Source organism: Musa acuminata, chromosome BXJ1-7 (assembly GCF_036884655.1).
Source record: "Musa acuminata AAA Group cultivar baxijiao chromosome BXJ1-7, Cavendish_Baxijiao_AAA, whole genome shotgun sequence".
Lineage (NCBI taxonomy): Eukaryota > Viridiplantae > Streptophyta > Magnoliopsida > Zingiberales > Musaceae > Musa > Musa acuminata.
The window spans coordinates 1,343,644-1,358,959 of record NC_088333.1 but is presented as its reverse complement, the minus strand read 5'-3'; the positions used below and the strand labels follow the sequence as shown (position 1 = coordinate 1,358,959).

Here is a 15,316-nt window from a genome sequence, read left to right as displayed (position 1 = left end):
CAACTTTTCAAGACAAACAAAAAAAATATAATTCGTTGACTCTGACTCCGAATCGATATCTATCTCAGATAATCAAAATCTAATTTAACAATTTGATATAAAAAGAGGACCTCCTACCATGCCAAGGAAATCATATAGGCTCGTCTTGGATAAATTAAGAGGATCGAAAATGATTGAATCTCTAGCTTTTAAACTTTGCTATTCAAGCTTTCATCAACCCAAGCATTCCCTACTCAACTATTAGGTCTATCATAAGTCTTTATCTTCCAAATATTTCAACAATTAGCTTTCTATCAACTATTTTTTGATTCGATACCAAATGTATCCACACTCGTTCAACAAGATTCACATGCTCCATCAACTCATATTATGACTATTATTATTATTATAATATTATATAATTTAATTCAACAAGTATAAATTTTGATATAGATAACTCAAATTATGATACTATATCTTCTTTAACTTGTCATGGCATAATAGAGATCAATTGAACCATTCACTTTATTATTTTTTACTCGTATCTCTAAACTTGTCCCATCCCAAGCCTAAGCCTTGTGGTATTGGCTTGACTTATTTTAGTCAACGTATCATGAAAGGTTTATTCCACTCATAATAGGTCAATATAAGATCTTCCATAACAACTTGAGATACCGTAAGAGTCAATCATCTAATTTGTTGAGTTCCCTCCATATGTTCGGAACATCTACATGAGACGGATCGGAATTGAAAGACGTCTGATCAAAGATTAGGCAATAAAAATAATAAAAAATCGAGCCTTATCTATGATCTCCTATCATCAAGAATTACAGGCGTCGACTAAGTTTTTACTGCGTCGAGATTCGTGCTGGCAATAACCCATGGCCTGTAAGCTGAGTAAGTTTGTACTGACGTGGGCCCATCTCCTATGAGAGACGAGGTGTCCCAATGGGTTTCACCACCGGTCTCCCGTTCCCGTCTATCGCTCACGTGCGCAGTATTCGGAGACGACGCAAACACTCGTTGCCACTCACGTGCGCCGGATAAAGGAACTATAAATAATAAAGCAGTCTCACCCTTGTCCGCATCGACTCGCTCTCTCTCTCTCTCTCTCTCTCATCGTAATCCCTAATCCGTTGTCCGGGGCAGTCCCGCCTCTCGGTCTTCAGCCTCGAGAGCTTTCGAATTCGTTCGCCTCCCCGTTTGGATCTCCCTCGGCCCCTCCGCTGTCGGCCAGGACTCGCGCCAAAGCCCGTAGGCCGCCTTGATCTTTTGCCCTCTGCTCCTCCTGCGTCTTCGAGCTCTGGTTTATGATTTTTCTGTAGGGTTTTCTTCGAAGGCATTTCGTGGAGTCGTTGAGACCCTTTCTGAGTATCGTATTTTGAGATGTCGGGGTTTTTTGTGATGAATTGTTAGTAGAGACGTGATTTTTACGGTTTCAACGATTCGTAGTCTTTTTTCCTTTTTGAGTCTCGTTTGTTTTCTCGATTGGCCTCTGTATCTCGAGTTTACTAGTGTTTGTCAGTACGATTGAGCGTTGGTTATGAAATCTGTGAATCATAATGCTGCAAAAGTGCTGTTGTTTACAAGGTTACTAGGTTCTTTCATCATGATCATTTGCTTAACAAGGAGCAAGAAGCTGTACACTTGTGCAATCTGAAAATGGAAGTTTTGATTACCTGTAGTTCTATTGGAAGAGAAAAGAAAAATCATATAAAATTAGATACTAGATTAAAATCGTTTTGTGTTTGGTGTATAGGTAAGAAAGAGGTTGTATATGAGTAGATTTTGTTTTTAGTCTGATATATCTTAAAATCTAGTTTTGTTTGCTACGGATCAACTGGTTTTTGTTATTGGAAGTATACTTCTTGGCTTAAACCTCTGCAGATTGGAGATACCTTTTGTGATTAATTATCCAGTCATGCCAACACGATACTGGTTCTTGTCATGAATGGCTACTTTTAGATGCTTGTGTTTTGCTTAATTACCGAAACATGCAGTATGGTAGTAGTTATATTCAGAGTTTGAAAAATGAGAAAGGTAACTAAATGAGGAAAATACGAAATAGAAAAGTGTGGAAATAAGTATAAGGTCATATTTTTGAATTCAAGGACATATTTAGGTGGTATGGTAGTTTTAATTATTTTATATGAAATGCAATAGCAATATCCAGACTCTATTTTTGGTAGCTAGATATTTTTAGTTGGGCAGAAACATTTTTTTTCTTCTGAAAGCTGGAATTTATGGGCCCTTGTTCTAGGTTGTCTCTTCCTGGTATGGAACAATCAATGTACACTGCTGAAAGAAGCCACACTTATTTCTGTACATGTGTTGAAAGTAGACATTTGACGTTGAAACAGATACAGGAATATCCAATTTTCTTTTTAATATGCTTACTTTAAGATGCTTATTCATCCAGATTTGCTTTTATATTGGTTTCAAACATGCAACCTGCCCTATTTTTTGTGTATCACTTATTGGTCTATAACATCTGGTTTGGGATTATCTCATTCTTCTTCTTGTTTTTTGGAACTTGTCTTGCTCTCCATGCATAGTCTTATACAGTGATCCATGTTATTCTGAGAGCACTGGCTATGTTTGATTATATTTGCTTTCTTATGCTTGATTATATTTGCTTTTCTAGTTTTTGGCTTCTTACATCTGCATCTGTGATGTTTGATGATCTTAGTTTAATTCAACATCTTATGGATGACATTGAGGAAAATGTTGTGGAAGAAGAGGTCCCGGTAGAAAGTGGAAACTCACACGAAGTGAAACAAGAAACTGATGGTCAGTTGGAAGCAGAGTCTGGTGAAAAGAAGTGGCCTGGGTGGCCAGGAGAGAGTGTTTTCCGCATTTTGATTCCTGCTCACAAGGTGGGCAGTCTCATTGGCCGCAAAGGAGAGTTCATCAAAAGAATGTGTGAGGAATCAAGAGCTCGGATAAAGATTCTTGAAGGACCTCCTGGAGTGCCAGAAAGGGCAGTAAGTATTTCATTAGTTTGATGGTGCTCTAGTTAAGGTGCCACTACCATATATCTATTGTAGATGCTGTGAAGGGTTTGTGCTATCCAATTTTATGATCTTTTAGCTATCATGCTATTTTTCTTTTTTGTTGCATTCTAGACATTATGCAGGCTGTTCGAATTTATCAAGTTGTTCATCCTAGAATTGTAAAAAATACCTGTCTGATTACTTGCTTCTATCGTAATTGTGCAGCATACTATGTCTATGCTGCTAGGTCATGTTCACCTTGTTTGTTCATTTGGCTTATAGAATTAAATGATTTGCATTTTACCCACGTGTGACATCTGTTTATTTCTTAAAATTGCTTATGATTTGTTCTCTTTTGCAAAATAAGAGGTGCCTGTATTTATATTGCAAACTGGTTAAATCACAAATCATCTCCGAGGCTTTATAATATAATGATTCATTTATGATATGCAAATAACCTGTCTTTTGCTTGCACTTTATCTAAAGTTTGCTTCATTTAGGATGTGTTTATTTTCTGAATGACCATAAAACAAAGTTGATAAAAGCTTGGTTGTGTGATTAAAAAAAATTAGCTGAATGGTTGCATGATTCACACAAGTAATGTTGGCACTTGATATTTCAGACCCAACTTTTTTGTTCGTTCCTATTGAAGGCACAACTAATTAGAGTTAACTTTTTGGAAGTATTTGAAAGTCTAAATATCTCTTCAATAATCAAGAATATTTCCTCAATGAAAATCTTGAGAGTACTTCTTAGATTTTTGTTTGCTAAGGTTCAAATATATTGTCTTTTTCAAATTGTGAAATCATAAATCAGGTTTCAGTCACACTAAGTAGGCAGAACTTGATGATTCGAAGATTGAATCTACCATATGTTATAAGAAAAGGACACGCAGTCAACAATAATGTTCATATGGGGAAAAGATCACCTAAGACAAACACTTAACATTCCCATTGCAGCCTTCAGTCATAATAACCAGATGAATCTTTGCAGGTTCTTTCTGCAGACCTAAGGCAACAAATGAAATTGTCCTTGTGAATCAAAAATAGAAGAACAAAGGTGCAGTTTGCAAATATCAGTCTTTGAACATCTGTGCTGGAATTTATCTAAGGCTAGACATGTTGGATGACCATCAAGCTTCACATTGTTTCTGGTAATTCCATAACTTGCTTGATTGTCGTTTCAACAAGAGATCAATATGTTCTTGATGAGTAGAAAGGTCTGTGGTGCGGAGGCTACTTGATAGGTATGTTGCAGATCCAGGATATATATAGTAACTGATAGCGAGATTAATACAGTCATGTCTAAAATTTGCATTGAATCAATATACTAAGATTGATCTTTTGAGAAATGGAAAAAGGTGCTGATCAGTATTACCCATGAACATGTCTAACCATTTATGGATGCAAATTTATATGTAGATGGAATAATTAAGAAGAACGAATATTTGGTGCATGGTTTGTTATGTTTCCAGAGCTAAAATCAGTATCAAGTCAGAAAATGAAAAACTGTGTTTATAAAAGAATATGGTGGTAAAAAGCTGTAATATGCTAGTTTAGTCAACTGATTAAAAAAGATAAGCTTTAGCTGATGATCCTTTGCTAAAATTCCCATGCAGCATGCTACATGGACTATCATAAAACTTGGATAGGCTATTTTATTAAGGTTTAAGAAAGACGGAGGTCTGATTTTTATATTTTCAGATCTTGAAGATGTACGATAACTACTCAAGCGGCCATTGGAAACTCTTGTTGCATCTTGTTTAATTGTTTTTGTCTTTAGACTTCAGTGACTGATGTTTTTCATTCCGTCTGTTCATCTGATACAGGCAGTAGTCTCATTTGGCGTTATTCATCATCTTCAAGCTGTTGTAAGCATTTCAGTATGTATGATCTGTTCTGGTGCCCCTTTGATGTTGACAGACAGCTGCTGGTAACATGAATAGGTAGAGTAAAAGTAATGTAGAATGGAAAAGTGGGACCTAACAACTAAGACAATATAAAATTAGAAAGATAAGAAATGAACAAGATACGATGTAAAATTTTTGGAATCTCTAAAGACAGTTTGTGGCTATAATAATAAAAAGAAGAGTGGCTCATTGCACAAAGCTGCTGGCAATTTGGGGTTTAGGGAGTTTACGTCCTTGCACTTGATCCAAATGGATTCTAATTACTTAAAGCTCCACCATAGAAAAATCATAGATTTTTCTGCCTAGCATGACTTTAAACATGTGTGGCACTTCAAATTTTGAAGTATTTTGATTACATAATGAGTGAGTTCAAATTTTTAACAATATTCCACAGTATTCCAAGAGTCAATTAAGACTAGTTGACACTAAGCCTGCCTTTTTCAAATTACTGTCATGGATATTTGAATTCTGAATTCTCATGTGTTTATTTAGGAAATCAAACAATTTAAAGTTTTATCTGACTAAGGAGGCGCTTATCTGGTCATCATTTTACTGTTTAATTGAGAGGAATAATCATAGTTCTACATATCCTTTCCAATAAGTACCACTTTGAATTGTTTGGTTTCTTTTCATGATCTACAATCCTTTGTTATGTAATAACAATGTTTTTTTTGCATACAATGTCTTTGAGTGAAATATTTAATCAATAAATCCATTCATGTAGAAGAATTTGGCATAATTGTTGTTTGAAAATTAGGTATACTAATTAATTATTGGTTTTATAGAATTGTTCAAAGCTTTTTTTAATGCATTCTCAGACGATACATTTGCATAAGTATCCATTGTAAGAGCTGGTATGCCATATTCTTGCTTTTGGTAATTTTATTTTTACTACCAACTGTGAGATTTGTGACGTGAGGTACCAAGTAGAATTTATTTCTGAAAGGTCTGTAAATTCTTTTATTTGATAAAGAGAAACAGAACAAACAGGAATTGATGAACATCATACTTTATTGGATTGGTAATTATTTTTTTGTTTATTGATTACTAAATGGTGATTATTTCTCCATTCTACATTTAGTGTCATAAAAAAAGATTTCATAGGTGCTCATGTCTGCTGTGCTTCATTAAAGCGTGCATCTTGCACATAGGCTACATAGGATCTCAGTGTTCAATGTGCTTATAAAAACTTTGGATTTGAGAGGCTGAGTGCAATCAAATTTTATTTCTAACAAAAGCAGTCAAGTTAATAAGGTTAAATGCACATAAGTAATTAATTTATACTTGCTTCGGATCTTGTTGATATTCAGCTTTCTCCACCTTTTATTTCCATAAAAACATCAGGGAAGAGGTTTCATAATCGTTCTTAGGTTCATTATTGCAAATATCGGGTTAATATTATCATCCTTGACATGTATTCCATTAGATATTGGAAAATGTCCTCCTTCCTGGACATGGTGTGTGGTATGTGTATGTGGCTTTATATGCAGATGCATATGTAACATGTTGAAATATTTTTGGTTTTATATGCTTATATAAAAATAGGAAATATGCAATCAACAAATAAATATTATGGTATACATGAAAATATGAAATAGTAATTGACAATTACAGGATGAAGTTAAATTACAAGTTTATGGTACAAGATTGTATATTAATTTGGGTGATTAAGCTTGAATAGAATGGGTGACAATTTAAGCTATTATCCTCTATTCACAGACATCATATGAAGTAATGATATGGTAGTATTGACATTAGTAGTAGTCATGACACATTTTTATGATTATGTGGGCTACATATGGAGTTGCATATGTAGTTATTCAGGATAGGTCAGTCTTGGAACAATGAGGCATGGTGGTACTGTGTTTGTTATGTCTATTTACATGGCTATGTAGACTATTTTGTGGGACACTGATTTCTATGCTACTATGCTCTCTCTACAAGGGTTGTGACTAATTTGTAGCATTATCTGCCACCAAAAAGGACTAGGCCTCAAAATGACATCTGAAAAACTATATATGTCAAATCTTGATCCTCTTTATTTATTTTAGAAGTGGTTAGTGGATGTATATACAACTAGGAGACAGTGTATTGCACTATGTAATGTAGGTGTTATTCCTGTGCAAATGAAATACATTTATAATTTGCCAAACCAAAAACTGTAAATTTAGAACTTAACCTAGTTCTGCTAAAAGAGATTTTAATGTTCTGTAGAATTATCATCCTTTTTCATCGTGATTAACTAAGTAGCATGCAAGTTACCCTTTCAATGGAACTAATTTTATGTGCCACAGTATAATTTCTGGTTTGATCTATGACTTGTCTCTATCATGAATACATCAAGTTGTTTCTTTCCCTTTCTCATGTTTCTGGGTTTGCCACATAGTTATCTAATTTTGTCATTGTTTTCCTATGTAAGAGTAACATTGTCAGTTGGAGAAATTACTAATTTACTGTTTTTGCTCTATGTGATATTTTGTTGTTTCTTGGAACTTGTGAAGGTAATGATTTCAGCAAAAGAGGAACCAGATGCTTCCATTTCTCCTGCTATGGATGGTCTGCTTAGAGTTCATAAACGGATAATTGATGGTTTAGACGGGGAATCTGGTCATGCTCCATCAGGTGCTGGTAACACAGCGGCCACAAGATTGCTTGTGGCAGCTACACAAGCAGGAAGCCTCATTGGTAAACAGGGAGCAACAATAAAATCCATTCAAGAGGCTTCTAACTCCATTGTCCGCATTCTTGGTATGATTGTCTAGACCTTTCTATATTTTCTTTACACCTTTTCTTTTTAAGCTATAATCTGCCTTTTTCCTTGTAAGAAAATAAGAAATGGTCTTTCATGATCACTGTTGTATCTTAGTAACTTATAGATACTTGCAGCTTTAAGATTCCCAGTGTCAGGTTATGATTTGTTTCCTTTACAGTTAACTACTGTCAGCCTCTTAGTCTGTGATGTTGTATGTACTAAAGTAATTAATAATTGCTAGTTTTGGTTTCTTGTGGACCTCTTAATTTAAAAAAAATGAAACTGGAAAGTGATTTGACATATTGTAACTTTATGTGGCAAGTATGTCTTTACTTGTTATTTCATTGTTTTGGTGTGTAGATTATAATATGTAATTTATTTGTTTCTCATGGCAGCTTCTTTTCTGTGTCTGGACTAAAATATCTCACATAGTTAGAGTAGTTTCCACTTTCTAGTACTTGAAGGTTTGGAGAATAACTCATTTGGAGCTTTATGTTGACTTGTCATTTTACTACTTTTTCATTTCACTTCCACCTCTTGGATGATAGAAACTTCTCTGTTTATTAAAAATGCACTCACTAGTATAAGGATTAGGAAATGGTAAAACCTATTTAAAAGCTATGGATTTAGAAAGAGATGCATGACTTGCATTCTCAGTCTTGCAGCAAGCGTTCTGACTCGAGTGCCTGTTGAAAGGCTTACCAGATGAAGCATGGACATGGACTGATTCAGATCTTTCATGGTTTTCTTACAATGATATTGCTTGTTATGAGAAAGGATACAATGGATCAGGGACACAGAAAGCATTGTTTATATTGCTTGTGTGCATATTATTCTTTATAATGGTGCCTGTTTGTGCAATCATGCAATTACGTTTTTAGAACCAGTCCCAAACTCGGATACTTGCATAGCTAGAGCAAGCCTCAATTTCAGATCTTCAGTGTGAAGTATTTTGGCTTATTTATGCCTTAAGAAAGTGGAAGAACCTATAGAGCGTAGCTAACGTATATGCTCTTATGACTATACTGTGGCCTCTTCTATTTCAGCCAGCTATCCTGGTTAGCCTCTATGACCTCCTTTGTCTGGACTTTCCATGAGGGCATTAAGCATGATTGTCAACACCTGTACATAACCAGCTCACTTAGCACAATTTTAATGAAAGAGGAGTGCTACAATATCAGTATCTAAGCAAAATTTGAATCTTAGCATCTCTGTTGTTGATAATGTTTTTACACTGTTAATGGGCTTAATATTTCAATATCTAATTCAAGGTTCCTGATATAGCTTTCTGAGTCATCCTTGAAGTGCTTAGGGACATCTTTTATTGGAAGGACATGCCTTATGACGACGAGTACGTGTCAATCTATTCATGTACCTATTGAGTCATTACTAGTTCATTTTCTTTGCCATATATCTGTTCTTTAACAGATATATAAATGCCTGAATGACCTTTATCTGAAGCTGAGAGCATGTATATGACACATTCCCTGGATGAGTAATGATGTCATGGTAATCTTAGATTTAACTTTTAACAATTCATCTCAGTGGTTCACAAAGGTTAAACATGCATATTGACGGTAATGTAAATTTGCAAGTTGTGAACTTGCAATATATTCGGCTAATCCGTAGATAGGGAATGAACTTGCAATTCATTTCTTATCCGATGAAGTTGTATATTCGACTAATCCTTTGTACAGTGTGTTGAACCAGTTATCGAGACAATTAAACTGATATGTGCAGATTGAAAATTCTAATATTTTAGATTTTTTAAGTGCAAAAATTACTATTTGGCAAGGATCTCTTTAATAAGTTTGAGATTTGCCTGTAAATTGGTGCCTTATTTCTGTTGCCCATACAACAACAACAACAAAGTCACAAGTCTCAATTATTTGGGGTTGACTACATGGACCTTTTGCCGTCATTAAAAAATCATTGTCATTGTTAGTGAAACAAGGTTTGCAATACTGCCTCGATTGTTCAGTCTGAGTGGTGTATTTGTGCGACCTTGTATGGTATATGACTTGTACCGATAAGTTTCTTCTTTTGTTTTTCAGCTTTTTTTCAGGTTTTTCTAAAACTTGGTACATATTGATGTACTGGCATTCAGTACACTGGTCTGGACCGTATGGTACTGTTCTGAGTCCTGACTGGTACACTATCAGTGCATGAAATTGCAAACTTGACAGCAAAATTCCCTTGGGTTTGTTGGAAATTGACCAGCAAATTAATTATTATTGTTTGTTGTTCATGCTGACTATGGTCTCTTCTTAGATGCTTGCTCGTTTGTGTTTACTTTGCTCCAATTTTTGCAGAAAATCTACCTCCTGTTGCTCTGTCAGATGATAGAGTTGTTGAGATACAAGGAGAGCCCACTGGGATGCATAAAGCAGTGGAACTAATTGCAACCCATTTAAGGAAGTTTCTAGTTGATCGTAGTGTTCTTCCTTTGTTTGAAAAGCGTGTAAGTTAACTCATTTGAAGTATGATACTGAACTGTGTATTACACAAATTTGATGAATATTTTAGAGTTTTTCTTGATGTTCTAAAAGTTTCAAATTATGACTCTATTGTGTAGGTGTCGTTGCCAAATATGCATATGGAGCAGAACATGCCTCCACCTCAACCTTGGGGCCACCCTCCAGGCCTTCCCCCAAGTGCTGGTGGTTCAGCTTATGGTGGCAATCCTCAATTCATGCCTCCACGAGCCCATGATAATTTTTATCCTCCACCCGACCTTCCCCCATTAGAGAAGCAACCGCATCAAGGAATTTCCATGTATGGACAAAATGCACCGCCAATGGGTGTCCACTCAGCAAATCAACAGGCATCATCAATGATTTCTCAGGTACTTTTTCAAAAGTATGGGTAAACAAGTGCTTTTAAGAGTAGAGTATGTTGTTTCACTTGTTTTACTCTGACGAGTTCTCGACAGGTTACACAGCATATGCAGATTCCACTTTCTTATGCTGATGCTGTGATTGGAGAAGCTGGTGCAAATATTAGCTATATCCGTCGTGCTAGTGGGGCGACCATAACCATACAAGAAACAAGGGGGGTCCCTGGAGAGATGACTGTTGAGATTACTGGGAGTGCGTCACAAGTTCAAACTGCCCAGCAGTTGATACAGGTGTAGTCCATGACCTTATAACCTGGATAATCTACTTCTTCTATGTGCTATACATCTGTTTCTATTGTTTAAAGAACTGTTTGATTTCTAAAATATTCATGCTGTATTTTCAGTAACTTAAAGTGGATTTTTTTCAGGGTCTAATCAGCTCCCTTTTAATTCTTGTTTCTTCTCATCTATTTTAATCTCAGGAGAAGATATATGATAATTATTCTTTTATCTGTTTCCATTATTAAGTGTGAATGCCTTCTTTAATCCCATATATGCCAATATAGTGTCCTACTTTATAATTTGTGTATATATTATGCTTGTATTTTTGTGTCTTAGGATAAACAACAACAATAACAAAACTGTAAGTCTCAAATTTTTGGGGTTGGCTACAGGGAGCTTTTGCTGTTTTGAGATGTGTAAAAAACAATATGTTTAATTAAGTTAGAGTACTTAAATTTTTATTTATAGTTTATATTTTTTAGATCTTCCTCTATCTCTCAATGTCTCAGTAAAATTACTCATTTCACTTCTTCTGGCTACTATATCAGGAGATCTCTCAAGCATATGTTCATACCATTCAGAGGTCTTCTAAGCCAATTTTGGCTATCATCTATAACTTTTAGCTATTGTAGATTAGATATATGATCTAAGTGTTCTCGAGATGTCAATTTACTTGCCACATGAGACTTGAATAATATTGTGTTAGCATTTCAGAGTCATAGGTTGGTGCAGGGGCAATTTTCTGCCTGAAATTTATATATTTCTGTTATGAATCCAAATTGAAATGGCTCAGCATGTAGGAGACAGTTGTATTTGTTTCTTGGTTGCAATTGATTTAGAGGCAATTGTTTACGTTGTAGTTTGTTTTTCTGTTGTGGATCTGAATTCATTTGGCTCTGCGATATAGGAAACAGAATTTTATTTTTTTCTTGTTCACATTTGATCTTTATCTTTAAAGTTGAAATAGGAATCATTTCAGCAGTTTCATCTGTATTTGATCTTGATACAAAACCAAGGAATCTTCCACTCAGATCGAGGATCTAAGTCATTCTTATAATTGACAAAACAATGCATCAGTGACTCCATTAATGATAAATAAGAAAGAAAAATTTAGACAGGTCTCAGGTCCAAGTACTTGTACAGTCGCATGGATTGGCGTTCGAATACCGGTATGGGCTCACTAGGGTCTAACCTACTGACACATGGTATGTTGGCACGTGCCATAAAATTTATTTAAGAGCTGAGTATACATGGTTATGGGAATTATGGGAGGCATGTGCAACGGTCTGTGCTGCCAACCTATTGCCCATCTGACTGGTACGTATTGCCCCGTATGTACCGGTCTGAGCAAAAAGTAGAACCATGCTAAAGATCATTGTTTGGTTAAAAAAAAAGGGCTAATTATACAAAAGTTTGGTTGCAGCACATGGACTAAGTACTTCACAGTTATATTTACTTATATGTGAGCATACACAGTTGATTGTATTCCATCTAAGTTTATTTTTGCTTTTTTAGTTGATCTATTGCACTTAAAACGTAAGTGATGGCTGTTGGTAGTGCTTATCTTCTGAAAATGAACATAGAGAGATAATTGGAGTTTGCCAAGATATTTCTTTGGACATGTCATAATTCTCAGTTCTTGGCATGAGCAGTCCAACATATCGGATTAATATGGATAATGTGGATGAAAAGCAAACTGATAGTTAGTCTTAAATAAACTTATCCGATAATTCTTGTAACATCTTGGGATTGACAATAATCTATAACTAATTGATGCCATTGCATGAAGATGGAGCTTTTAGAAGTAATTATTACTTCTAAAAGAATCTTCTTTTTTTCCTTCTTGGGATTGACAAGAATCTTCTTTTTGATCTTTTTTTCCCTTCTATTTCAACTCTTAATAACTCTTGTTACTGTGAGATCTGAAGTGCAATTCTTGTGATCAAGGATTCTAGAATTGAAACCAATATATTTGATACTGCATGATAGGTGCATATCCTTGCTTATCTTAGTTTCTTAAAGCTAATTGGAACGGATAGGGATGGAAAGATTTGGAGTTGTGGATGGGTCTTGAGCATCTGAAATAGTTAATGGTTCAGAAATGCTTATAAATGTGGATGGATTCTTAGTGAGGGATGTTTCTTTTCTTGAAGGCATAGGTGTGCATATTCAGCAATACATTTGTTATGTGGGCTCAATTTACAACTATAGAGAATTTATCGTTGTAATTCAACCATGATTGTATGAATTTCTTTTGAATAAAATCATAAGCACTGAATGTATGAAGAGATCATTTACTAAGTTGAATGTGCAAAAACCTTGTCCATGTGTCCAGACAATTGGTGTTAGCTCCAGGAGTTGATGTCAGGAGTTTTACAGTTACATGATATTTCTTTTGTGCAATGCATTGAGCAATGTGTGTGTGACATTTCCTTCTTTTTTCACTTATAGTCCCAAATAAATAATGTTACTCGTTTCCTGAATGTATTGTGATGTTTAACTTTAAACTGCCAAGGTGCTAGAACTTAATCTTGGTCAGTTGAACCATTCGCATGGGGTGCCACTGCACATGGCATGTGTACAGGTTTTTATCATCTGTGAACCAACTATTCATGGTGATCATGTGAATCTCACATGTAATGTGCTTGAATAATATGTTGGTCATGTTGGTCATTTTCCCTTTTCGTTATTTGTTGATCAACTGCAGCCCTATTCAACAACCCAAATTAGTTATATAAGCAAGTACTTAAAATCAGCACATCAGTTGATTATCCTAAATCAAAATGTGATTATCTGACGATGGAAAATATGTCAATAATGGGACTAGGGTGGATATTAAAGATTTTGATGATTAATATTAAAGATATTAAAGAAAAGTTATTTTGGTTCCATGTGAACTTTTTTTTGGGGGTCTGTTGTGCATTCCGCCCTTTGCTTGATGATTTTTCTTGCCGTTAGGCAGGCTAAATTATTTTTTTTCTGTTGCAGAATTTCATGGCTGCAGCTCCATCTCCAGCTCCTTCACAGAGCTCGATGGGTTCCATGGATCCAGGTTATAATTCTTACCAACCGCATGGTCCCATGTATGGATCTCCTCCATCGAACACTGGTCCTGTGGCCCACTCTGGAGGAGGATATGGTTCAACCTACGGTGGCAGTTATGGGTATTAGGATATTTGAGAGGCTTATTGAGCTGATATTATGTTCTCATTGGAGTTACCCCTTAGAAGAGTATATTCTTACATAGATTTATGCTGTGATTTTACTTGGCGACCTTTAGCAACTTCAGACCTTATTTCTGGCTGTACATTTAGCCACCATAAATCATTTTACATCTCTTTGTTTCTTCCAGTACGTCCTACTTTTGAATCTGATATTGAACATATTATTTATTTCTGATGGTTTTTATCCCTGCCTTTTTTTTTATGGATTTTTTATTTGTTTACGATGCCAAGAGATGATTTCTTGGGGGCGTTTAAAATGCTCCATTGTTGAATCAGCTACGCCGTCTCAACCGGTTGACCTTAGTTTCTTAAGACATGGTCTGAAAGGGTGGTGGTGGGTAATACTGTTACCATACTGTGTCAGCATGTGGTTCCTTTAAATTTTCGATTTCCAGATTCGAGGAGCATAAATCCAAATCTTTAAATTTTCTTAGATGTTGAGTAAATTTGATCGACAACGATAGAGTTTTAGGATTCATTACTAATAAGGTGGGCTTTTAGGCGTTGTTAATTATAGATTATCTTTTGTATTTGGGTCAAATTGGTATTGTAGTTTTTATATTTAAAAATTTTATATTGATATTTTTATAATTTTAAAAGTGAGATAAATAATTTTATTTGTCTTAATATTGTTAGTTGTATTCATGAAAAATATAACATATGACATTAACTGTTTGATCGGTGTAAAAGTGATGAGTAAAAAGATAATTTTAATATTTTATTTTATTTTATTTTATTTTTTTAGTGATATACAGTTTTGTGAGTGTCATGTTATGAAAAGGAGTTGGACGAGATTAGAGATCACCAAAGATGACCTCCGGGAAGGAGGTTATGGTGAGGTTGATGAAGGTGAAAGCTCCCATGAAGAGGGGGAGGCTAAGTTGTCGTATCATTTGGCTCCTGGCGTAGCGAGAGTGATTGCAGTTTCGATGCTCATAGTTGTCGCCTAGTTGTCGACCAAGAAGAAGAGTGTCTAGAACTTGGGTTGTGACAGATAAGAGTAGTAAAGAGAGCGTGGGGTCGAATCCATCGATATTACTATAAGCCTAGCTCAAGAGTCGAGCAACGAAGATTCTGTAGCGATTTGATATCGTTCATTTTCCTTCAACAACAACATGAGCTAAGCCACCTAGAAGAGAATGAAGGTGGCGGAGCAATGTCGTGTAAGGAGATGAGTGGAGAGATGTCAAGAAGAGGAAGGTGACCTGGCCACCAATCCAAGTCTTGATGTCGAACCACTATAGGCAACGAGTACATAGAGGAGGATGATGTGGGCGTCACGAATGTTAAATATGGTGTGGGCGAGAATTGGGAATGAGACGTCGTAGCGGGTGCTGGGCT

General features: G+C 35.5%; 1 protein-coding gene across 1 annotated transcript; it reads left to right on the top strand.

Annotated features, from left to right (window-relative positions):
* The first annotated feature begins 1,072 nt into the window (after nucleotides 1-1,072).
* Nucleotides 1,073-14,163, top strand: LOC135678119 (flowering locus K homology domain-like). The gene is made up of 7 exons (XM_065190519.1): nucleotides 1,073-1,233; nucleotides 2,669-2,963; nucleotides 7,383-7,629; nucleotides 9,946-10,094; nucleotides 10,209-10,478; nucleotides 10,566-10,760; nucleotides 13,740-14,163. The coding sequence occupies exons 2-7, from the start codon at nucleotides 2,685-2,687 to the stop codon at nucleotides 13,920-13,922; spliced, it is 1,323 nt and encodes a 440-aa protein (XP_065046591.1). The 5' UTR covers nucleotides 1,073-1,233; nucleotides 2,669-2,684; the 3' UTR covers nucleotides 13,923-14,163.
* The last annotated feature ends 1,153 nt before the right edge of the window (nucleotides 14,164-15,316 follow it).

Coding starts and splice junctions, on each gene's coding strand:
- LOC135678119 (XM_065190519.1), top strand. CDS start 2,685: ATGGATGACATTGAGGAAAATGTTGTGGAAGAAGAGGTCCCGGTAGAA. Junction 7,630..9,945: donor CTCCATTGTCCGCATTCTTG/GTATGATTGTCT, acceptor CAATTTTTGCAG/AAAATCTACCTCCTGTTGCT. Junction 10,479..10,565: donor CATCATCAATGATTTCTCAG/GTACTTTTTCAA, acceptor AGTTCTCGACAG/GTTACACAGCATATGCAGAT.